Source organism: Photinus pyralis, unplaced genomic scaffold, assembly GCF_008802855.1.
Source record: "Photinus pyralis isolate 1611_PpyrPB1 unplaced genomic scaffold, Ppyr1.3 Ppyr1.4_LG4, whole genome shotgun sequence".
NCBI lineage: Eukaryota > Metazoa > Arthropoda > Insecta > Coleoptera > Lampyridae > Photinus > Photinus pyralis.
In genome coordinates this window covers 46,358,803-46,381,494 of record NW_022170511.1, presented here as the reverse complement: position 1 = coordinate 46,381,494, position 22,692 = coordinate 46,358,803, and the positions used below count along the sequence as shown (strand labels likewise).

The window sequence follows — 22,692 nt, the reverse complement described above, 5'->3', positions numbered from 1 at the left end:
TACATCTGAGATAAAAAGATTAACCTGTTAAAAAAAGATTTCTAACATGTTTTAAATTAACGGGTAGGGATAGGATAGAAATATCTCTGGCATACTGAAGGGTACTCACTTCAGAAGTTTCAAAAATACTCTTAATGGAAGCTCGAAAAGCCAAGTCAAGTGTACATAGTGAATGTTTTTAACCTGTTCCTTATTAACTCAAGTAAGCATCGGTTTTTACATGATAAGATTCGAGCATTGTGCACTCATCTCCCACATCTTCACCATGAATCGGACGAGAGGTTTGGAAAAGTTGACGTAAAGAAATCTCATTTGAGAAACGCGTGTATGGCTTAACGATAAAGTCGCCGCATATGTAAACTCACTAAGTAAGATAATTCTTTGTATACCTAATAAATAAACACTTAGGGAAGGCCAAGCATATCAGCGTTATCATTTCTAGAAAGAGGAATTAATATCTACAGTGATTGTTATAAATCACTGAACTGTTCCATTGCTTTCCAATTAAGAACTTCGCCATGCTGGTATTTCTCTTCCTGGGGATTGCATCCTCGTTGGCCAATCCGAGTAAGTAATTTTTTTAGAGTTCGGAAATTAATTTGGTTTACAGTTGTTGATGGTGATGGAAACATATTGAATTTGACGTCTTGCGGTTACCAAAAGGTCAGTGATGGCACGAGTGATACGGTTTCTGTGTATGAATTTCCCTGGCTTGTGCATGTGAAGCTATCAAAACTGGCTTACGACTACGAGTTTGCCGATAGATGTGTGGGTGTTTTAATTAATGACAGATATGTGTTGACCAACGCTTATTGTGGAGCCGAGGCGTAAGCACTAATTTCCGTTGATACCCATGAGCTTTAACGACTCGTATTACAGTATTACTGTTGTAATTGGTCAATACAAGACCAATGAGGGCGTGGGTTGCGATTCCCAAGCATGCACGTTTCCCAAATTAGTGGTGCACGTTGAGGAATATATCCGTGATGGTATCTCCCAGAATGGGCCCTACGACTTTGGCTTATTAAGACTTGAAGATAAGGTTACGTTTACTGGTAAAATACTATAAAGAACATCCAGGTCGTTTTACCGGTTACTTTTTAGATTTCATTCAACCCATCTGCTTGATGGGTAGCACCAGACAGAATCCTGATTCCGTAACCTTTTCCGGATGGGGGGCTTCAAACTCACAAGGAGTTGTAAAAAAACGTCTAGTTTTCAACGTAGTTTCCGATGACGTATGCTTCGATGCGGAATCTCATTTGAAAGGAAACGTTGAATTTGCTAAGTCCGATTTTGTGTGTGCGATGCCCTCAGAAGGCAACAAAGTAAGCGCATGCGTTGGAGAACGAGGCAGTCCTTTAATGTACAAATCGGAGAAAGGGCAATGGTACGTGGATGGTGTAGTCATACATGTACTCTTTTCAGCGGATAGTCTAGATACATGTACCTATAATAGGCCAGTAGATGGTATTAGAATTACTCCAAACGTGATTGAGTGGATTGTAGCTACCATCCGCCCTTAACTATACTATTTGACTAAAAGAAATTTAAGCAAATGACTGTTTGCATTGCCCCCAGTAAAAAAAACACCCAACCACTTGTTGGCTGAAACATGAAATATCTAACTGGCCAAATAATTTTTTCCACTGTCCTTAAAAATTTTAAATAACATCTCATAAATTTAGTCCCACTGATGTATTACACTTGACATGTTTGAACACTTTGTTAATTTTGCATAAAAAAATTTATTACTTATGAGATGTAAATATGTAATAGGTACCTAGGTAATAAAAGTGCAAATCGTGACAAAAAGTTATAATCAATAGGTACCTATCAAATTGTTCCTAATAAGCCACTCTAAATCGCCATATCTAATACATCTGTATTAGGCCAAGCTTCCATTAACTAATCGCCTTTTACGATATGCAGTAGGTTATGCTTTCCCACCCCTACATGGGTCATCACTCATCAGAGTAATGTCTTATTTCGAGCGATTAGAACAATTCATCATCAAAGAAACATGATTAAAGTTCTTCAAGTACTTCAAAATAAAGTGATCGGTTTTATTTTATTTTATTTTATTTCTACAAAATAAAATAAATCTTGCAGCAGTAGAAGTGCACAATTCATCCAAGATGAACAAACTCAGCTTGATAAAATGCGGTGCCTCATTGACGTTGAGTTGCATCAAGGAACAACTACCAAATGGATTCTACCAACTCGGTTAATCATAAAAAAAGCATCATTAACTTGAATTTGAAATGGAACACACCCTGAGAGACGGGTACAATAATCTGTACCTAGCAAAGTTGAGGATACCAAAGGTAGTATTTTAGAATGAAGGAATGAAATTAGCTTGTTCCAATAACTGATGATTGTGATTAAAGTTTACGAATGGAGTGCAGTAGATTCAAACATTTTATTAAAGAAATACTTACGAATTAATTTTGATTATTCTGACAGTACTTTTGAAGTCTGGTAAAAATTGCTTTCTTTGATATATCTATATCTGATTAAAGAAGGAAAGAAAAAATAGACGCAATCGTATAATTCGTGAAACGAGAACAATGTTTAAATTATTCACGTATTCAAATTGAAAAGTTCAATATTAAAAGACTATATGGTTAGTCGCCCATCCGGTCTACAAGTTTAATTAAATTTTCAACATGTAGTTTATTTTAATACGTATTTAAATAATTTTCAATTTAAATACGTCTATATAATTTAAACATTCCTTTAATATCATATCACCGAATAATTCCAGTTCCACTCCTTCCCCTCCACCCCCAAACCCCTCTTTTAAAAAGGAGTCAGAAAATTGGTAATTGATAGAAATCAGTTCCTTTTGTTGAGACCTTTAATTGAAATACCATGAAAGACAAAATTAATTTCTACCCACTCCCTCCTCCCTCCGGCCACTTACTGATTTTGGAAAGGAGTCGCGCAGGGATGTTATAGTAGTGTAGTAACAAGTCTCTGGTTATAGTTTGTACATTCATTTCGGTGAGACCTTTCATTAGAATACCATGAAGGGTAGAACGTGTATTCACCTCCCCGCCCCCCCTCACCTTCAAAAATTTTACCTGGCACCACTAAAGGCAGGCGTATGCTAATTCTGAGACCAGTTGGTTGTTGCATGTAAAAGTTATGCACGCTTTACATTCAAAAACAGCATCTCAGGACTCGAGGACCATTCCCTTAAAAATAGTTCAAAACCGCAGAACTGGGTCCGGACGGACGAACGGGCAAAACGCAAACAATAGCACTTTTACTTCTTAAAAAATACGCTAAATATAGCAAGTATGGTGAGGATTTAGTGTTATTAATTGTTCTACAATTGTCTTTCCTTGGCAGAAATCCTATTTAGAGTGTTAGAAATGTACAAACAATTCCACCAGAAATCTGTATCAGGACAACCTCACGCCCTATCAATGTCAAATATTACGCCTTTCGCGCCCACTCGTACTGACACAACAAATCTTTCACAACAGCTGTTCTACTCTACAATCAGTAGGGGTTGCCATATATTTGCAATTGGTTAGTCGCCTCTTACGACACGCAGTATTCTCTGCGGTAGGGTTATTCTTTCCCGGTCCTATACGGCATCAAGTCTTTCGACAACAACTGTAGCTATGCACATTACCATTGAATAAGCAACTACTTACCTATTCAATTTACCTTTATATTACCATTGTTATTCTATGATATCAATTATGTGTGTCTTTACTCTTTATCATTCGTAACTGGCAACTTCAATGGCATCAGCAATCTGGTGGTAACTTTATATCTTACATAATTTAGTTACTCAATGATATAATAGTATTACCATTGAGTAATATTCACTCAACGGTATTACCGCGCATACAGTTATAAAATGTGCACTGTGATAGGCAACTTTACATGCTCCGTTTTGTCTAGCCTTAAAAGAACACGTTGTATAACCATTTCTGAATGCACCCACTCTTAATTTTGACGTTTTATTATTTGGCTTCTATAACCTCAAAATTTTAAAATGGACACCGAAATTAAGAAAATCATTTCGGGCAACTTGGATGTTGTGAGCGAGTCCCTAAATAACTTCATAGAACATGTAATTTGGTAGCTTCAGTGGTTTACCGATAATAACTTTGCCTTATAGAATGCAGCTGTATTCACATTCAAAGAACTTAACGGAGACCTCCGCAAGGATCTGTGGAGAGCTTTATTTACGTACATAAGTGACGACAGTAAATCACATTTACATATCTCAGCTCTAACAGCAGTACGAATCTTAAGGTGCGTCCCGGAAAAGTTGTAATGTAGAGTCTAAACGGATCTGTTTGCAGCCGTGAAAAGAACGGATTGGATCAGTTAGTCACAGCTGGAGATTTAGATTTGTTGCTAGAACGTGGAAATTTAAAGAGCGATCGGTACGATTGCAACGACCACTCTGTAATTGTAGAATCACTGAAGTGTCTATGCAATATTATTTATCAAAGTCGTGTCGCTGCCACTATTTCCAGTACAAATGGAAGCCTCGAAGGTATCATGAACCGTTCTAAAAAGTACAAGTGAGTAAATTTTGGTAGAAACCCACAGCTTTAGTGCAATTCTAGGCATTTACCCAATGATGTGAAAACATTCGACATGAAACTGCTATTTCTGATTACCGCGTTATGCAGAAACACTCGTCCTACAGTTAAAGAGGACCTTCACGGATTGACGTATTTGATCGAAATCTTGGAGGATATTGCAGAGGGCGAGTCCCACAACTCTGATGTTAACATGTTATCAGTAAGGCTCTACTCTATCAATCGGGCATGTCCCAGTTAAGCTTACCTGATAGGTAGCCTAGAGATACACAATCACGGCTTGTGCATCTTTCAATCGACAAATTTTGAAATTTTCAACCTTGAAATTATTTCTTATATCTTCATAATATGGCAAATCGTTTTGGTTTGTGAAAGGATCCAGAATCACAAGTTTCAATAATCATTCGACTTGAACACAAACTGAACTCCAATTGAGTGCAGATTTTAAGCACATTCCATTTGAAATGACGGTGTAGGCATTGAATAAGCACTTAGATTAAATTGTCGGTGGCTGTAATGGCCGCTTTATATTTGAATAGGGCTACTTTTTAGCGCATTTTTGCAAATTTATTTGTAAAAAGTAGCTTTTAATCTCACTTTGGCTGGCTGGCTGGCTGGCAGCAAATGTGGGCGCGTAGAAGAACTCTTGTAGAAAGGCAACGGGTGTACATGTATCTACAGGGCCGTGAATTTTGTCAACCTTAGGGACATGGCTACATGATGTGGGGTTGGCGACATCTGGGCGTCATCCTCGAGCGTAGTATACTAACGTGAAGGTTTTTCAGTTTTTTCCTATCTTCTACTACAGTTTTGGTCCGATTCTTTTGAAATTGGTGTCGTCGGAAAGATGTTGTAAACGCGCACAACTCCTGCGTGGCGGAATTTTGTTTTTTGTCATAGGGGCGAAATTAACGACCTTTTGCGAGGCGGCGCGCGCGTCTTCGAGAAGTAGTCAGGCGCCTTTTACCTTCCGTTGCGAACTCACGCGGTTTAACGTTTCGTGAATCTCGAATCGCTGTCTCTCTTTCTCGTGTCGCCAATAGAAGTGAATTGCGAGTGAACGGGACGTCGGAAGTGGGTACCGTAAAAGGAATGTGGTAGCCCCCGACACGATCTTCCTGATGGTGGAGTCAAATCTTCAAACGCGAATTGCGGGTGAACGGGACGTCGGAAGGAGGTACCGTCAAAGGGAATGTGGTAGCCCCCGACACGATCTTCCTGATGGTGGAGTCAAATCTTCAAACGCGAATTGCGGGTGAACGGGACGTCGGAAGGGGGTACCGTCAAAGGAAATGTGGTAGCCCCCGACACGATTTTCCTGATGGTGGAGTCAAATCTTCAAACGCGAATTGCGGGTGAACCGAACGTCGGAAGTGGGTACCGTCAAAGGGAATGTGGTAGCCCCCGACACGATCTTCCTGATGGTGGAGTCAAATCTTCAAACACGAATTGCGGGTAAACGGGACGTCGGAAGGGGGTACCGTCAAAGGGAATGTGGTAGCCCCCGACACGATCTTACTGATGGTGGAGTCAAATCTTTAAAAGCGAATTGCGGGTGCACGAGGAAAGTGGGAAGCGGTTAGTGAATGTAGTAGCCTTCGACAAGATCTGTTGTTGATGGTTGAGTCGAAAGTGGCTAATAGAATACTGATCTGCCACACAAAAATGCGCTGAAGTCCCTTCGATCTCAAACGAGGACTTTGATAATTTTTATGAAAAAGGTCTTTAAGTGAAAGGTTTATAAAATAGCGAAATTTTTCTTATAGGATCAAGGTACTGATTTGGCTTGCGAAACACTAAAAGTACTCTTCAATTTAACAATCCAAGCAGACTCTTGGTCTAGCGTTGACGAAGAAGACGAAATTCGTTACGTCAAACTCGTAGGCATCCTACACAAGTTGTTAATTATCCAAACCGAAAGTGCAGATAAGCGACTGGAGCTCCACAGCCAGGTTGTGAATTTGCTAACGAATATGCCGGCTACATGTTATTCGGCGCTTTTTATGCCAGCCGAAGACAATGTGGCGAAGGATTTGCAATACGAAGAACAAAATATGAACGCGGTCATGGAGCTGTGTAATTTTCTAGAGTTGCGTTTTAGAAATGAAGTGGTAATTGTGTAAGGGTTGAATTTTATTCGTTATTGACGATGCAATTGTAGACCATACAAAATCAGCAAGAGCTTCTGTCCCCAGTACTGATCGTCCTGTTAAAGGCTGTCAAGAGCTCGAGGATAATTCGTAGATATTTACGGTTGAAGATTTTACCTCCTCTGAAAGATGTGCACAATCGACCCGAACAAGGAGGGACAGTGAGGAACAGTTTATGTCGTTTACTCACGACGCCAATTACGAATGTTCGCGATATTGTGGCCGATTTTCTATTTGTGTTGTGCAAGGAAAACGGTAAGTAACTAAATTTCTCGCAGCAATTACCATCTGCAATTTTAGTGGGACGAATGATTAAGTACACGGGCTATGGCAATGCAGCCGGGTTGTTTGCGCAACGAGGTCTGCTAGGAGGAGGAAAACCAACTGAGGGACGTTACAGTTCCGACAGTGAAGATAGTGATACTGAGGAATACAGAGAGTATAAGCACGGGATTAATCCCGTCACCGGTTGTTATGATCCTCCACGGCCCAGTCCAACAGCGAATATGACCGAAGAACAGGTACCTATTGATCTTTCAAATGAAACAAATTAATTAGTGAACTTTTAGAAGGAGTACGAGGCGATGCAGCTCGTTAACCTAATGGATAATTTGACACGTCAGGGGATTGTTCAACCATGTAGAATAGGGGAAGATGGTAGACCACAGCCGATTGAACATGTTTTACAATTACAAGAATCATTGCTTAATGATCAACCCACAAATATTCATGATAGTAAATAAGTTGTTCTCATGTTTCCATACAATATTTATCTGTGTTATTTAATGTTATTTATCTGTAACAATATAAAATAAATAAATGTATCCTATTGTCTTTTTTCGTCGTGGTAGTGAGTCTTATTTATGAGTGAATTTAGAGCTTATTCAATTTAAAAGATGTTTCATTGTTTGATTAATTTCAGAATACTTATGTATAATTTAATTGATTAAATGAAAACAAGGTGGCAAAGCCTTGGCTGAAACCCCGCCCACTTAAAAATATCAAAATTAGTTTTATACCGTTTTTCTGTTAACTACCTATCGATTAATTATTTTTCTGACCAACCGTGTATAAATTAGACGTAAAATTGTATGCCATACCCAAAAAAATTTTAAAAAAAAGGTGTAGCGTTTAAATTTTGAAATTTCTAGATAATCGTTTCCGGTTAGACCGGATACCCACCAAAACTTTATATCCATATCGCCAATTCTACATAAGTTACAGAGGTTTGAATATATGTATTATTAAATTATATTTTGTGTACATTAAAAGAAAACTCTGCAATGCTACTCAAAAATCATATACTTCCAAATGTACAATTTTTATAAATAAAACATTAAATTAACAATTGTTTATATAGATGCGGCAACCTTAGGTGGTTCAGGCCTAACTGCAAAATCTTCCAAATCTCGCCCATGATAAATACCGTATATATACGGCTTCAACTCCCACGGAATTTGATTTTCCATCGGCATAAGATTAACACATAAATCCTCTAAGGTAGGAACTCCCCTTTCTACAGTATCAGTAATGCATTCTCTCTCCACCCTTTCCCAATGCAAGTGGCCGACTGGCCAACTGGGACACAGTTTTTGTGTTAAGGTGACTTTTAATTTGAAAATGGGGTCGTACTTCATGTCGTATCGATAATAACCCCACTCCTTGTCCTTTCTCATGACTCGATAGAACCAGTCGACTAACTCGGACAGTAGGTAACGCTTGGGGCTGCCAATGAATACAATAATCATAGTGAAGTGGTGTGTAGGCCACTTACCCAACTGCTTGGTAAATTTTACCTGCCGAATCTGGGTCCTTAATTGCATTTACAATTCCGGCAGCCAGGTCACTTACAAATAAGGGCTGCTTAATGGTTTTTTCCCCATTTTCCCAAAGGGGCATATAATGAACCTGACGTCTCCAATTATGTATGTAATACCTAGAATAAGGATCCAATTTAAAAAACCGGATTCTTACGACAAACAAATCACGAATAAGAACAAAGTAATGTGCACCTTAAGAAACGATCCTCTTGCCCGTAGACATCCGAAGGTCTAATTATTGTAGCGCAGGGAAATGCTTCTAGCACTGCCTTTTCACCTCTCCATTTACTAGCTAAAAATTTCGAACCTCCCTCTAAAACGTGAGCTTTGGGCTTCTCGCTCACATTCAATGAAGAGACATGAATAAGCCGTTTAACTCCCGCCCTTTGAGCAGCTTCGGCTATTTTTCGTGCACCTTTCACATGCACGTCCTCGAATGAGAAGTTTCTGGTCTCCCAGTCTCGTCCAACCAAGTTTATTACAACATTTGAGTAGCGAACTGCTTTGTCTAAACTTTCCTCGTCAAATAAATGATAGGGCTGGAACAAAACCTGACCGAGATCGCCGACCAACTTCAATCTTTGCATGGGATAAAAATCGCCTCGGTACGGTAAGATTAGCTGTAAAGTTCTCTGTGTATCCACCATCGTTTCGTTGCACTCATACCTGTGTGCCGATCTTACCCAGTCGATTACAAACGTATCGGCCTATGAAACCCGAGGCACCGAAGACTGTAGCGACGATTCCATTGAAACTGGAACGTCCGCCTGTTCCTCTCTTTAAGGACGCTAGATTATAGGGGTTGAAATCGGAGTAATTGGCAGTACGGATGTACGCTATACTAATAATTCCAGTATGTTTTTCTGCAATACAGTTTTGAGGTTAAGTTACATAATAACAAACTTATGTCTGAGTTAATTGCTTTACAAGTACAGAAACGTGTAGGCCTCGTCTACGAATGGGATTACTTACTCAGAACGTTTGCCCCACTATGTAAAACGAGAGCCATTCTTTAATTTATAAAATTACAACCAAAATTAGAACAGGGTAAACGCCATTTTGATTGATCTCGATTCCTGTCTGTCAAGTCAGTGGCGGCTCTTACGTAGGGTGAAACTGGGATTCTTAGTACTAAAGCGAAGAGCCGAAGACTTGACTTTCAAAGATCGACTTTCAAAGGCTTAAAAACTAAATCTCCATTAAAGGTTTGAACACCCTATTCAAATGGAAGACCCTTAAACGCTCACAAATACTAAGGAATAGGTACATAAGGCTCGGCTCTTTGTTGTGTTAAAAAGATATGGCCGTATGCACCCAGTGGCGGATTTTCCATAAGGCACAGTAGGCCCGGGCCTAGGGCGGCCAGGGATTAGGGGCGGCCAATCGTCACTGATGATAACAAAAAATAACTCAAACTCAGAGTACGTACCTGAATATTCTAAAGTGAAAAGTCGTTGCTCACTGCAAGAGTCTATTATAGCAGTTAGCAGCTGTTATAGTTAAGAGTTAACTAAATTACAATTTCTGAATCAATTTAAAAGTTGGCAATAAAGTAAATTCATTATTGTAGTCTATATGATTTGTACTAAGACAGGGGCGGGTACGTGGCCTGGGGCCTAGGGCGGCCAAGACTGCAAATCCGCCACTGTATGCACCGTAAAAATTTAAGCTGAGCCAAAGAGTAACTAATAATTAGTAAGTATTCTTTGGCTGAGCTTAGCATGATTCAAGCTTAGCTTAAAATCATTGGCAACCATTGTCCCAATATACGTTACCATGGATATTAAGCTACATTTAAACTAAGCCCGCTTAAGCTGGATTCACATGAATACGAAATCCGACGATACGGTCATCCGAAATGCTTATGATTGGTCAATAATTTGAAATGTGCTTGAGATTTCAAACTATTGACCAATCATAAGCATTTCGGATGACCGTATCGTCGGATTTCGTATTTATGTGAATCCAGCTTTAAACTCTTTCGGTGAATACCTTAAGGTTAGTCGTCATTTCGTCAATAATTTGTTATTTAATAAAACGTCAAATAGCGACGTTTTGTTGTAAGTAAGTAATATACATAACATGGTGGCAGCGGTAATTAAGCGGTGGTAAATAAGTAATCCATATCAAGAAATTCACGTAAACGTATTGGGGGCAGGTTTTCAGGTGTATCACTATACCTGTGTTTGAAAACACCTCTACTACCGAGTTTACATATTCAAGGCCGTTAATTAATGAAGAGATTGTACATGGGCGAATTAGAGATTTTTGCTGTACTAGGGCAATAAGAATTTGCCGTATTTTCACACAAAGTACAAATAATATTATTGTTTTACCCTACCTAAAAATATATTTTTATTTATCTACTTTTTTAAAATAACATTTTCTTGGCAAAAAAATAATGCATTCAAAATTTTAACTAGCAAACAACATCTTTTGAATCATTACAATGCAATAAATTTTTTTCTAGCTTTTTTTTTCTTGAAACTCTTGCAGTACTAACTTAAAATCTAATTTATTACACAACTCAGCTTCAATATATAAGATACCATTGAGATATGCTAGATCGTAAGTAAGTCAAAATTCGTTTTAATGCGTAGAAAGATCTTTTCTACTGTAGACCAGTTTGTTCAAAAAGTGCACAAAAACATTCTAGCGGCAATATCTAAGCAAGGAAAAACTTGTACTTGTACAAATATGCTGTGACCCACCGTCAATCCCTATATCATTTGTTACTAGAAATACGAATCACTATTCACTGATCGAACGAATGAAAAACGCTTAAAAAAAAATTGAAGCGTTGAGGCGAACTTTAGTATCATCACTGCATCATATTATATACCTGGTGAATTTTTTTTCATTTTAAACATTAGGATCTCGGAAACTGTAAGACATACAGATTCGGTTAAATGAGGAAAGAGTTGTCGTTTTAAGAGCTTATTTAAAATATGCTTTTGTTTTTTGAAAAAAATCCACAGTTTACTAGATATGAGCGAAAAACAGATTAAGTGATTTTTTAAATGGCAACCATAGTTGACTGTGACATTTTTTAAAAGTCAATTTTTTTCTGTTTACAGTGATACAAGGTTCGTTGTACTTACTTTCACAAATATACATGATACAGAACTGTTTGTATTATTAAGAGTAGGAAAAACAGAGTTTGCCATGGGAAACATTTTCGTTCCCTTAATTACTCAGTCTATTATAATATTTAACTTAAAACTTTAGGGCCACAAATAGAACAACAACAAAAAGAAAGTACGAAATATTACATTTAAATTTTTACTTTGAAGTAATTACAAGTAAAAAAGAAATTCATCTCGGCAAATGTTAAAAGTATGTCCATCATTAATATTGTAACGGAAATGCTCCAGACATGACGTCGCCTTTGTTTTAGTTTTGTTTAATAAATATTGATATAAATCGAACCCGAATTTATAAAAATAACGTTACAATATTTACACGCAAGCGGAATCTTTTCGCGATAGAATTTACAGCTTTCCGGGTTACCCTACCATATAAAGTTGGGGTTGGGTTGTTTAGGTAATGAAAATCTGTTGCCTAATAAGTAATAATTAGACTAGAATAGTATATTAAGATACAAGTGTATAATCAAGTCGTTAAAGCACGCGCAACGAGTTTAAGGGCACGACGCAAAGCGGAGTGCCTTTAACGTTGCAAGTGCTTTAAAGACCAATTATACACGTGTATCTTATAGTATTTTTTATTATACCTGCAGTATAATTTAAAAATAGGAAATACAATGAAGTCATATTGACGTTATACTCGAATACATGTCTAATTAAGTGGGCTGGGTGTTCGTAATTTCACGATTGCCATGGAAATGTCACTTGACGTTTGCTTATAAAAATCATCGTCTTTGTGAATTAAACGATTTCTGTTGAAAAAGATAATACACTGCCCATTCAATCGATTGTTGTAAAATCTAAACAAACGTTGGTAGGTGTAAAATCCAACTCCAGTAAAGCTTATTATAAAGAATATGAAAAGTTGTTTCCATTGATGAATAGGAAGTTACTTACGAATACAGTCTTAAATGCATCCATAATGCTGGCATATATGAAGGAAATGTCAAAGGTATTTAAATCTTCTATATTTTGGTGAATTCATTCAAAACTTTAAAGCAATGCTGCGACTAAAAAGTGGAACAGATTTGGAAGCATACCCTAAATTACGCGCGTTTGTGAAAGCTTCAACCAAAGGATAGGTACAAAAGCCAAAGAAATGTTCTGCATTTACAGAAAGCGACCTAAGAGGATTTTTTATTTCATCCAGATGACAGTTTCAAAAGTCATACTTGAAGTATCGTTACTTAGCAACTTTAAAGCACGTGTGTTTTAAAGGCCCTTTTTCGCACGCATTTGAGTGTTTAAAACGGAGATTGTGATTCAGGTATAATAAAAAAAACTGTTAACTAATAAAAATGCGACACTGAAGGTGTTTTTAAGAATTAAAAAAAATATGCTATTGTTTGCGTTTTGTCCGTCCGTCCGGACCCACTTCTGCGGTTTTGAACTACTTTTAGGGGAATGGTCATAGGGTCCTGGAATTTTTTATATGTAGCCTCCAGGGGCGGGGGGGGGCCCAAAATTATTTCCTGAGATGCTGTTTTTGACCCTAAAACGCGCATAACTTTTACATGCGACAACCTAAGAAATTGCATACGCATGCTGCAATTGGTGGTACCAAATAAATATTTTGAAAAGGGAGAGAGGCGGAAGTGAACACACGTTTTACGCTTCATGGTATTATAAAGAAAGGTCTCACTGAAATGAATTCGTTTGTACAAACTATAACTGTCTTGCGCGATTCCTTTCCGGTATCAGTAGCTGGCCGGGAGGAAGAGGAAGGGGGTCGAAATTAATTTTATCTTTCATGGTATTCGATTCGAATTAAAGGTCTCAACGAACTGTTTTCTACCAACTACCTCCCTGCTTTCTCACTCCTTATCAAAAGAGGGGATTTGGGGGAACTGGTTTTATTCTTCATAGTACTCTAATGAAAGGTCTCAACGGTAGGAATTAATTTCTGACAACCATAGCCTCCTCCTCGACTCCTTATCGTGGTCGGCTATAAATCATTCCTTATATCTCAAGAACAGTCTATATCGGACTATCGGAGGATGGTACTCACAAAGGACGATTGGGAGGGACGTTTGGAAGAAATATAATGTATTGGCAATGTCAAAACTTAACGAGTGAATATCCCCATTAATCATTAAACAAGAAAGAAAACATCGATGAATATATCATGCTAACTTACCGTATAACACAACCTTTTACCAAAGAGTGGGTACTCTTTGCTTTTACTATAAGCATAGTGTAAGCTTTACACTAAGATGGAGGTTGTCTCACTATTCTATTCTTTACACTAAGCTATAAGCCATTTCAGTTTTAAAACATGCGCTTTATCTGTACAAGAGTTGTACACAATTTATACTTTTTTTATATTTTGATGAGCTAGGGAAGACCGACGCGTGCCTTGTGCAGATCTTGCGTAAGCATTTCCATTACTTATACATGTTATGCATTAGACATTTTGACGTTACTCTTAATTAAATTACATCACAATCGGTACCTGCACCACGCACAGCTGGCATAAAGTGAATAAGGGATGCTTTTGATTAGCGGACTCTTACCGCATGCAGTACGCCTCTGCAGTGGAAATATTCTTTCTCCGTTCCCACACAGGGTTGACGATCAAAATACAAAAATGTTAAAGAAAAAATGAGAGGATAAAACGACTCCCTAATGTGGCTTTATACAAAAGGTGGACTTGTGTACGGGGAATATCGGGGTTTATAAAAAAATGATTTTTTGAAATTATGTGATTCCGTAAGTAACAAAGACAAATGAGACTTCTTCTTGAAAATCTTCACCACATTAATTTCATACTTTCATATATAAGTCAGCACCTTATTAAATTAATGTGGTGAAGATTTGGAGTTTCATTTCTCTTTGTTACTTAAGAAGATACCACATAAGAGTAAGGATCGTCATGAATTACAATTTTACGTGATTCCAATTGACACATCAAAATATTCCGTTTTCCCGTTTCCTAATTTTAACTGCATATAGCAATATTCAATGGCGGGGGTTGTAACTTTGTTGCACATCAAACAGTTTTGTTTTTGATAGAATATCAAAGCAATCAATTGATAAATATGAGAATAAAATCTCTTGCCTCTTTGAAATTTAGTAAGAAAACCTATGTGCAAGTACATTGTCATATTCAATTGTAGGGGTAGTAACTTTTATTGTACATAAAACATTTGTGTCTTTAGATGGGTAATGGATCTTTACAAGTAGCACTGTAATTGCTTATATTCTCGTTTCGAAGCTGAGCTAAGCAATATAGCAGTACTTAAGTGCAGGGTGGTAACGTTCATTATGCATTAAACATGCGTGTTACATTAATAAATTATGCATAATTAATTGATCTACAAGCAAACCTCTATCAACTGCCACACAAAAATAAAATCCCCTCACGTTTTGAAATTTCGTAATTTTAAGAAAATTCTCTTTTACCCACACAGCAATATTGAATTGCAGGGGTTGTAACATTACACGGCACAAACAAATATAGACTTAGTGCTGTCTATGTGCTTTTCGCTAATTCTAATTCCCTTTCCCTCTTCACAAGTGAGAAAATGTTAATAATCAGATACCTACAGTACAGATAATAGCTATTCACTTGGACGTATATTAAGAAGAGCCTTGGTGTAGGTTTTCTATGTACTAATGTACTTAAAGTTGCAACTACTCGTCCGATTCCGAAAAAGTTACAAGTGTCAGTAGGAAGCTTGTTACTCCGAGGGCGTGCTTCAGGCACCTACAGTATATTTCTACATAGGAAAAATAGTTACCACAATTCGTTAAGCCGCTTGTGAGCAAGAGGCGAAGAGTGCACTTTCAAATTTGTTTGTTCGATATTAATAGCCCTTATGGACATTTCATGCCTTAACGTGAATACAAACATGAAATAATTTTTAATTTCTGATCGAATGACACCAGTACCAAGTCTGTAAGTGGTGTAGTTCCGGAGCCTTTGTGACTCAGACAGACAGACATACAGACAGACGGACATCAAAGGTGAAAAATTGCACTTTTTATTTTTTTTAAGTGAAAGTGCACTAAACATTCACTAATAAGTTGATCAGTAAATATAAGTAATGAGAGAATTATCCGAAACTGCCAAGTTGACAAGATAACACTTGATAAGACGGATATTTCAAGTAAAATTCAATGTCAACGTGTAGGTCGTAGAGAGATTTTTATAGAAAAAAAAATGGAACTACGCTGCTGACTTTCTGATCGTAAACCACCTCTTTTTATATTAATCCCGGTTCAAGCGCAAGCGTATAGTCAACGCGTTCACGGCAACCATATTTAGTGAAGTGACAGGAAACCGTCGGTTTACGTAAACTTGTAGTTAAATGATGGATTAAGTGCATTTACTCGAACTATTCATTTGAAGTTTAAGCAAAGTAAATATTTGGGTCGAGTTTGAGACGCCGCCGCCGCCGTTTAATCTTACCATTGCAGATAATTGCGATAATCTCATTGGTTACGAAATTAACTATTATACGTGACGTAATAATGAGTAGCGACACCAGAAGAGAGCGCGCGAACAACTTTACCGAGAACGAAAAGGATTGGTTAATTAAAATTGTCATCGAGAATTTTTTCGATATAATTGAATCGAAAAAGACGGACGGGGCGACGATCAAGGAGAAAAATGAAGCGTGGTATTCGGTTTCTCAAATGTTTAACGAATCGAAGCACTGTATTGTACCCCGAAATGTTCTGCAGCTTCGAAATGCCTATCATAACATGAAAAAGAGGTTGAAGAAGGAATTTGTAACTGAGGACGATAAGGTGAGATCAGATCCTGCACAAAATTTAAACTCTTAATTTCGCGCTTCAAAAGAGCAAGCGCTTGAATTTAATTCAAATTTTTCAATTACCTACAACTTACCAGACAAAGACATATGCATTACATATTAAAATTTGTTAAAGTAGGTATAGGTACACTTAGTTATAATTTCAAAAAGCTTAATTCCAGAAATTATTCTCATTATGTACAAATTATACCTACAATGACTTTTCACTATTCATCTACAATCAAACATTTTATTTATGCCACAAATGCAAGGACAAGTATACTTTAAAATTTTCAAAAAATGCCCTTTCTAATGTTTAATTTTCAATTTTAGAACCGTTACATATCAAATCTCTCTAGAGTGAGTAATATAAAAGGCAAATTCATCAACATGCTTTATCTGAACCCGGAAATATCCGTGAAAAACGAATTTTCCTACAACACCTTCAAAGGTCTACTTTAAGCTTTATGGAATATTAAATCCTAATCGCTTAAATTGTAGATTCCACGGTAATGGACTTTGTGGTGGAGCCCTCCGACGCGAAAGAGTTGGAAAACCAATCTGTACTCATCTTGGATCCATTTCTTCCGATCGGCAGTTCATCATACAATGTGCAACAGGCAAGCGTGAACGAGGGTAGTCAGGCATTGAGCGAATCCAATTCGACGCAGAACGCCGCGTTTTCGAAGAGGAGAAAATTGTGCGAGACGTATAGAAACGCGGAGAGAGTTCGTTTGAGTAAGAGGTGGCAACTTAAATTGGAAATTTTAAAGGTGAAGAAGTACAGGGAGGATGAAAAGTTGGAAGTGGACAAGTTGCGGAAGTTACAAGAGGAGGAAAAACTCAAACAGGAGCAGCTGCAAACTGAACTGTTGCGGATGCAGTTAAACAAATTGCAAAGTGAAGAAAATCAGTAATTTTCGCGAAAGTACCTTATTGTTTCAAAGATTGTACATATTAATCACTTCAGTAAAGGTTTTCGTTATGTTCTACTCTTCTTTTTCACTAGAATTTTTTTACGATAAAAACACTGGGGTTAAAACGGCAGATGAATTGATTGAATGCTCCAACTACAATTCTTGGTTGGGTCGCAATAATGCCATACACCCATCTAGGTAATTCGTAATTTGTACAACTAGAGAAGGAAGTGGAGTTTTCACCTCGACTTCAAAGTTAGACACATGAGAGTGCACTGAACTATAAGGGAAATTTTATCATGTAGGTATTTTACCATTGAATCATTCGACGATTTTACGCATCCGCAGTGTTCACGTTTTTTGAGCGGCTAAACACGAGATGAGGACCCCAAAGCGCCACGAACCTTATCGTCTCTCAGGAAAACATTAGCAAGGCGCCAGGTCTCTGAAGTCTGAAGACAAAAATGGATGATTTAATGTGACGAGACGAGAGGAGATAAAAATGAGCTCCTGTCGAGTCACCTTTGTAATTTTTACATGGGAAATCGTACTTAACTTGAACTTCCAAAGGCCACTCGACCGCCACTCATTTTTAGTCACCCGTTATCCCACAGCTGACCCGTCCGTAAGCTTATGTCCGAGAGCTGGTAGAAATTTTTGGGTAGGTATTTGAGACACGCTGAATCTCCAATAATACCCTAACACAGAATTTCAGACCTGGGTGAGGAATAGCGGGGCTAAATCAACCCTTATATTTTTAAATATACGAATTTTTTTTCAAAAAATGTTATTGAGGCATATCGAAATTTTTACACCTTTAAATTTAATATTTAAAGAGCGAAAAAATGAATAAGTCACATCATTTAGTGGAGCCTTACACTTTGCCTGGCGCCTTCAAAGTTTGAAAGAATTAATACTGGCCGTCATATGCCTCACTTTTGATGAAAGTCTCAGGATAAATTGTCTTTATTTCGCAATAAGAAACGATGAAAATTTCAACATAACACAATTACAACAAATTCAAACGACACTAATAATGTGTTGATCTTCCTCACAATTATTTCTTATGTATTCAGATATTCGACGGGGCATACTTGAAATTAAGGAATCGATGCTAGCTTTGGTATACTCTCCCAAGATTCTAAAAGACGCCTTTGAAGATCGTCTAAACTGTTTCCAGGTAAATCATTTAACCATCAACCCATCATATCCTACCCGTGTTCAATTGGTGGTAGATGCCACTGAACACCAAACCGTCGCTTTCTGGCTTATTCGTATTACATTCATTCGTATCAAGTTGAAATTTTTAGCGTTTATTATTTCGAAATAAATGTGCAAACAAATATAGCAAACGAGCTCCTGAGTATGGCTATAGCATGGTATTCGTATTATATGGCCAAAGTTATACTGAATATGGGTCATAACTAACGGAGATGTCAAAAGGGCCTTTCTTATTTTATATATATCGCAAAATTATGAACACGCTAGGAGCTCGTTAATTTAATTTCATCAAAATTGATCAAAGTACGCTGGGTGTTCATGCATAATTATATGGCGGCCAGAATACATTCATTCAAACTTTGAAGGCGCCTGGCAAAGTGTAAAGTCCCACTAAATGATCGGGCTTATTGACGTTTTCGTCCTTTAAAGGTAATAAAAATTTCGAAATGCCTCAAGAACATTTTTTGGAAAAAAAATTCGTATCTTTAAAAATATAAGGGTTGATTTAGCCCCGCTATTCCTCAGCCATGTCCGCAATTTTATATTTGGGCATAATTGGAGAATACTTACCTACCCAAAAGTTTCTACCAACTCTCCTACTATATTAGTCCGTAAACTCGTCAGCCATTTTGAAGCCCACTGACAATTAACGCTTGCAAAACGTTACATGCCTGCATGTAGGTATTACCTTACCATTTAAAGAACAACTGTTGATTTTTTAACGTTTATTAATGCAGAAAGGTAAAGTGCACTCTCACTTTCAAAAAAATAAAAAGTGCAGTTTACGCTCCTTATATGTCTGTCTGTCGGTCCGTCTGTCTGTCTGTCACAAAGGTTCCGGAACTACACCACTTACAGACCTGGTATTGGTGTCATATTCGATCAGAAATAAAAAATTATTTCATGTTTGGGTCATGATGTGTCCATAAGAGCTTTTAAAATCGCAAAAACAAATTTGAATGTGCACTCTTCGCCTCTTGCTCACAAGCGACTAAACGATTTTTTTATTGCATGTGGTGCATTAAAATCATTTTTATTATATTACTTGTGCGAGAATGGGTAAACCGTGTTTAATTGTTGCGGTTTTGCTATAAAAAGGTAGGCACTTTTGCATTTGAAATTTGTTAAGGTCCATTAATGAGAAGCGTCGACTCAAGAAAAGTCTAACTTTAGCAGTGATTCATGGTAACTCTCTCCTTTAAGAATATCTAAAAAATGGTTTCCAATTCCAAGTGAGCATAAGTAAAAAAAATTGCACTTTGCACGTTAAAAAATTGCAGGTCAATTGACTTTTTGCGAGATGTGAATAGGCGACTAATAAGGTAAGAATAAAACGAAATATTTTTGGTAGTGAATATTTATTGTTAGCACAAAAATGTCAGAGACGACTAACTGAATGTACCCACAGAATAAATTAAATTCTTCCCATTGATATTGCTTGGGCACATTAGTTCATTTCCCTCACAATCCAGTCCAGTGATCCAAGACTTGCTATGTATCTAATCCCAAAAATTGATCGCCATTAATTTTCCAGACAAAGACTGTGTTTTTGCCTTTCTTGGGAAAGAAGCCCACTGCATGCATTTCTGTTGTATGGTCCGGCATAAGTTTCGGGAAAAACCATCGAGCATACAGGTTTTTCATACCCATCAGACAGTAATTTTCAATCGTCAATAACTCGGCAGTAAATCTTCTACAAGAAGTCCTATGGTTTCCTCAGCCTCAACCGATCTTCCCGCGATTTTATGTCGTCCTGAATCGAGTCTACACCCTATCGAAATTGTTTCAACCAATGATTCACTTATAAACAAGATGGTCCGTTAGTACCGTACACCGGAGTTTTTCTCCATTATCATAGCTATATAGATAGAAAAGAGAGAGAAACTTTATTTACTAAATAAATACCTGAATGACGCACTTTACATTTTTTCTAGAATCTGCCGAGGCCATATTCTTTAAATCGATTTACGGGACGTTTTATCACTGTACCACGAAAAGAAATTAATTTTTTAGCTAAAAATTTGATATTTTGGGAGTAAAAAACCACAATTTCTGTGGTGCAAAAATTATATAAACGTCCTGTACATGTGAAATGAAATAATTTGAGATTTAACCTAGTCCTTGAAGAAAAATGGTAATTCACAAAGTAGTGATTAGTAAATTCAATTTTATCAATTGCACATAGCTAGATAACGCACATTTTGTAAGTATAGAAAACATCAACAACGTTGTGAAGGTACAACAGCTGTAGCTAAATTTGAGGTAAGTGTTACTTTTTGTTGTAACCTACAGTACTTTACTTGCATCCCTCAATAGCTTTATTCTTCAGGAAAATTCTTTTGAAAGTGGTAATATATTAGCTGATACAATCACCTAGCCGAGAATCCCTTAATTTCGTGCAAAATAATCCCCTGTCTGAAAACCAAGTCACCCACTCAATGGTAGATCAATAATCGATCATTTTCATTGGTTCGGAAACTTTCAGGACTGCAGAATTCTGTAAACTCAGGTTATTTTTTCCAAGGTGCGCTTAATTTGCAACGTTGCATAAGTAACTTAATACGACCGATTTCTAGCGTGTAATTCAAAACCAAAACCCAACAATGAGACTACAGACCTTGTTTTCGGTTATTTAAAATAACGCGATAGATATTTCTATAACACGTGTTGATGCGACAGGTGTTAAAAAACCCTTAGTTTCGGCACGTTCTTTTGAAGCTGGCGTTACCAAGTCCAATTATGATTGACGGTTTTTGAAAAAACTTGCGGAAGGAGATTATGTTATTGTGGATGAGGTGTTTCGATAATTATTGGAATCAACGTAAAACTAGGCTCTCTAGCCCAATAAAAAAAAATAGTACTAATTTGCAAAATAATGGCGCGCAAATTAGTGTCAAAGTCAAAGTCTTTTGTATGCATACTCATCCATCATAAATATTTCACACAAAAATTCTTACCACTTTCATTAACAAACTGTAAACTAAAAATACCCTAACCGAAAATGCTCGCCGTTCGACGCTACAAGTTTATAAATATAAAATTCATTAGCGCGCACTCCGAACTGCGACGATAGACGCGAACATCGAACGCTCACGTTTGAACGACCAGATTATTAGGATTATTAAAAAAAACTATGTAATTTTAAGACTTTCTTATTTTATTTGTTGAACGCCTGCGTGCGGGGTGATTTCTCCACACAAGCTTTTCTTCCTTTCAGGAATTTTGTTTTAATTTTTTATTTCATGTGTTTCGAAATAAATTCTCATCATTCCCAATCATGTGTTTATTCGAACCTTTTCTGCAACCCGGCTAGAGATTCAGATTTCTCCCAACTCTGAAACAGGTCAGGATTAGTTTTTTTTTGTTTTACAGCGAAATATTTGTTGATTTTGTTTTCAGAGTACCTATCTGGTTTTGAAAATGTAGCGTGCGACTGTCATTTCAGGCATCTTGAGAAGAAGACATTTCAGTTGGCGAATTACGTCAAAATTAAGTCATTGTCGTACACGACAATTTCAAAAAAGGTCAATTAATCGTATGCTCATGAAAATTCACAAAGTAAATCTTCTATAGATACTGAATATAAAGTCACTTCTGGCAACCCTCTGTGGTCGGGGTACACTACCCTTAAATTTCAAGGAGGATAAGAAATATGATGATAGCAAAATCATTGCATGCCATATATAGTTGTCTGGCTATGGAAGATTGTTAGTGATAGAAGTGTTTTCTGGGGTAGTTTACAGCGGCCACAGACAGCTGCCATAAAGTGAAACGACAACCTAAAATTGGTCATCTGACTTTCGGTCGCCAAGTCATATTTCCCTAGTCTGAATCCTAGAAAATCGTGCGTCATAATTGGCCGTCCCTGAAAACAACTAGAGCAATTAATATCATTATTAAATAATGGGTGTCTCAATACCGGCCATACCGCTTTATTCTTGATAATATAGACACTTACTAAGCTGGAAATGTTTTTACTAGGTATACATACATCATCTCTTGAGACAAAGACTCCGTTGTCCGTTGTCGACTACCGTAATGCATATTCCAATATTAGTCGATCTATTTCCTAATCAATACAATCCCTAAAAACTTATTGCGAAGAAC

The 22,692-nt window shown here is 37.3% G+C and overlaps 4 protein-coding genes across 5 annotated transcripts; 3 read left to right on the top strand and 1 right to left on the bottom strand.

Moving 5' to 3' along the window:
- Positions 1–408: 408 nt before the first annotated feature.
- LOC116168969 (serine protease 7-like) lies at positions 409–2,274 on the top strand. Its single transcript, XM_031485000.1, has 4 exons — positions 409–567; positions 611–827; positions 880–1,055; positions 1,105–2,274. Exons 1-4 carry the CDS (start codon positions 519–521, stop codon positions 1,524–1,526), a joined length of 864 nt encoding a protein of 287 aa, XP_031340860.1. The 5' UTR covers positions 409–518; the 3' UTR covers positions 1,527–2,274.
- A 1,703-nt stretch (positions 2,275–3,977) lies between these two features.
- LOC116168576 (synembryn-like) lies at positions 3,978–7,558 on the top strand. The gene is made up of 8 exons (XM_031484490.1): positions 3,978–4,093; positions 4,142–4,278; positions 4,329–4,553; positions 4,599–4,776; positions 6,341–6,685; positions 6,736–6,979; positions 7,025–7,245; positions 7,294–7,558. Exons 1-8 carry the CDS (start codon positions 4,016–4,018, stop codon positions 7,465–7,467), a joined length of 1,602 nt encoding a protein of 533 aa, XP_031340350.1. The 5' UTR covers positions 3,978–4,015; the 3' UTR covers positions 7,468–7,558.
- Positions 7,559–8,008: 450 nt separating this feature from the next.
- LOC116168577 (NADH dehydrogenase [ubiquinone] 1 alpha subcomplex subunit 9, mitochondrial-like) lies at positions 8,009–9,662 on the bottom strand. The gene is made up of 5 exons (XM_031484491.1): positions 9,517–9,662; positions 9,211–9,407; positions 8,737–9,164; positions 8,499–8,660; positions 8,009–8,449 (listed from the first exon to the last, which is right to left on the bottom strand). Exons 1-5 carry the CDS (start codon positions 9,551–9,553, stop codon positions 8,077–8,079), a joined length of 1,197 nt encoding a protein of 398 aa, XP_031340351.1. The 5' UTR covers positions 9,554–9,662; the 3' UTR covers positions 8,009–8,076.
- Positions 9,663–15,910: 6,248 nt separating this feature from the next.
- LOC116168784 lies at positions 15,911–17,408 on the top strand. 2 transcript variants are annotated; one of them, XM_031484765.1, is made up of 4 exons: positions 15,917–16,051; positions 16,110–16,442; positions 16,781–16,898; positions 16,949–17,407. In XM_031484765.1, exons 2-4 carry the CDS (start codon positions 16,164–16,166, stop codon positions 17,362–17,364), a joined length of 813 nt encoding a protein of 270 aa, XP_031340625.1. In that variant the 5' UTR covers positions 15,917–16,051; positions 16,110–16,163; the 3' UTR covers positions 17,365–17,407. The 2 variants fall into 2 exon arrangements, with proteins under 2 accessions (XP_031340624.1, XP_031340625.1); XM_031484764.1 differs by having other exon boundaries at positions 15,911–16,442; positions 16,949–17,408.
- Positions 17,409–22,692: the final 5,284 nt, after the last annotated feature.

Excerpts from the sequence above, each read along its gene's own strand:
- LOC116168784 (XM_031484764.1), top strand. The coding sequence starts at position 16,164 with ATGAGTAGCGACACCAGAAGAGAGCGCGCGAACAACTTTACCGAGAAC. Across the intron at positions 16,443-16,780 it reads TTGTAACTGAGGACGATAAG|AACCGTTACATATCAAATCT; the intron begins GTGAGATCAGAT and ends TTTCAATTTTAG. Across the intron at positions 16,899-16,948 it reads TTCCTACAACACCTTCAAAG|ATTCCACGGTAATGGACTTT; the intron begins GTCTACTTTAAG and ends CTTAAATTGTAG.
- LOC116168576 (XM_031484490.1), top strand. The coding sequence starts at position 4,016 with ATGGACACCGAAATTAAGAAAATCATTTCGGGCAACTTGGATGTTGTG. Across the intron at positions 4,094-4,141 it reads TAAATAACTTCATAGAACAT|AATGCAGCTGTATTCACATT; the intron begins GTAATTTGGTAG and ends TTTGCCTTATAG. Across the intron at positions 7,246-7,293 it reads CGAATATGACCGAAGAACAG|AAGGAGTACGAGGCGATGCA; the intron begins GTACCTATTGAT and ends GTGAACTTTTAG.
- LOC116168577 (XM_031484491.1), bottom strand. The coding sequence starts at position 9,553 with ATGGCTCTCGTTTTACATAGTGGGGCAAACGTTCTGA. Across the intron at positions 8,661-8,736 it reads CAAGAGGATCGTTTCTTAAG|GTATTACATACATAATTGGA; the intron begins GTGCACATTACT and ends TCCTTATTCTAG. Across the intron at positions 8,450-8,498 it reads AAAATTTACCAAGCAGTTGG|CCCCAAGCGTTACCTACTGT; the intron begins GTAAGTGGCCTA and ends ATTCATTGGCAG.
- LOC116168969 (XM_031485000.1), top strand. The coding sequence starts at position 519 with ATGCTGGTATTTCTCTTCCTGGGGATTGCATCCTCGTTGGCCAATCCG. Across the intron at positions 568-610 it reads ATCCTCGTTGGCCAATCCGA|TTGTTGATGGTGATGGAAAC; the intron begins GTAAGTAATTTT and ends TTTGGTTTACAG. Across the intron at positions 1,056-1,104 it reads AGATAAGGTTACGTTTACTG|ATTTCATTCAACCCATCTGC; the intron begins GTAAAATACTAT and ends GTTACTTTTTAG.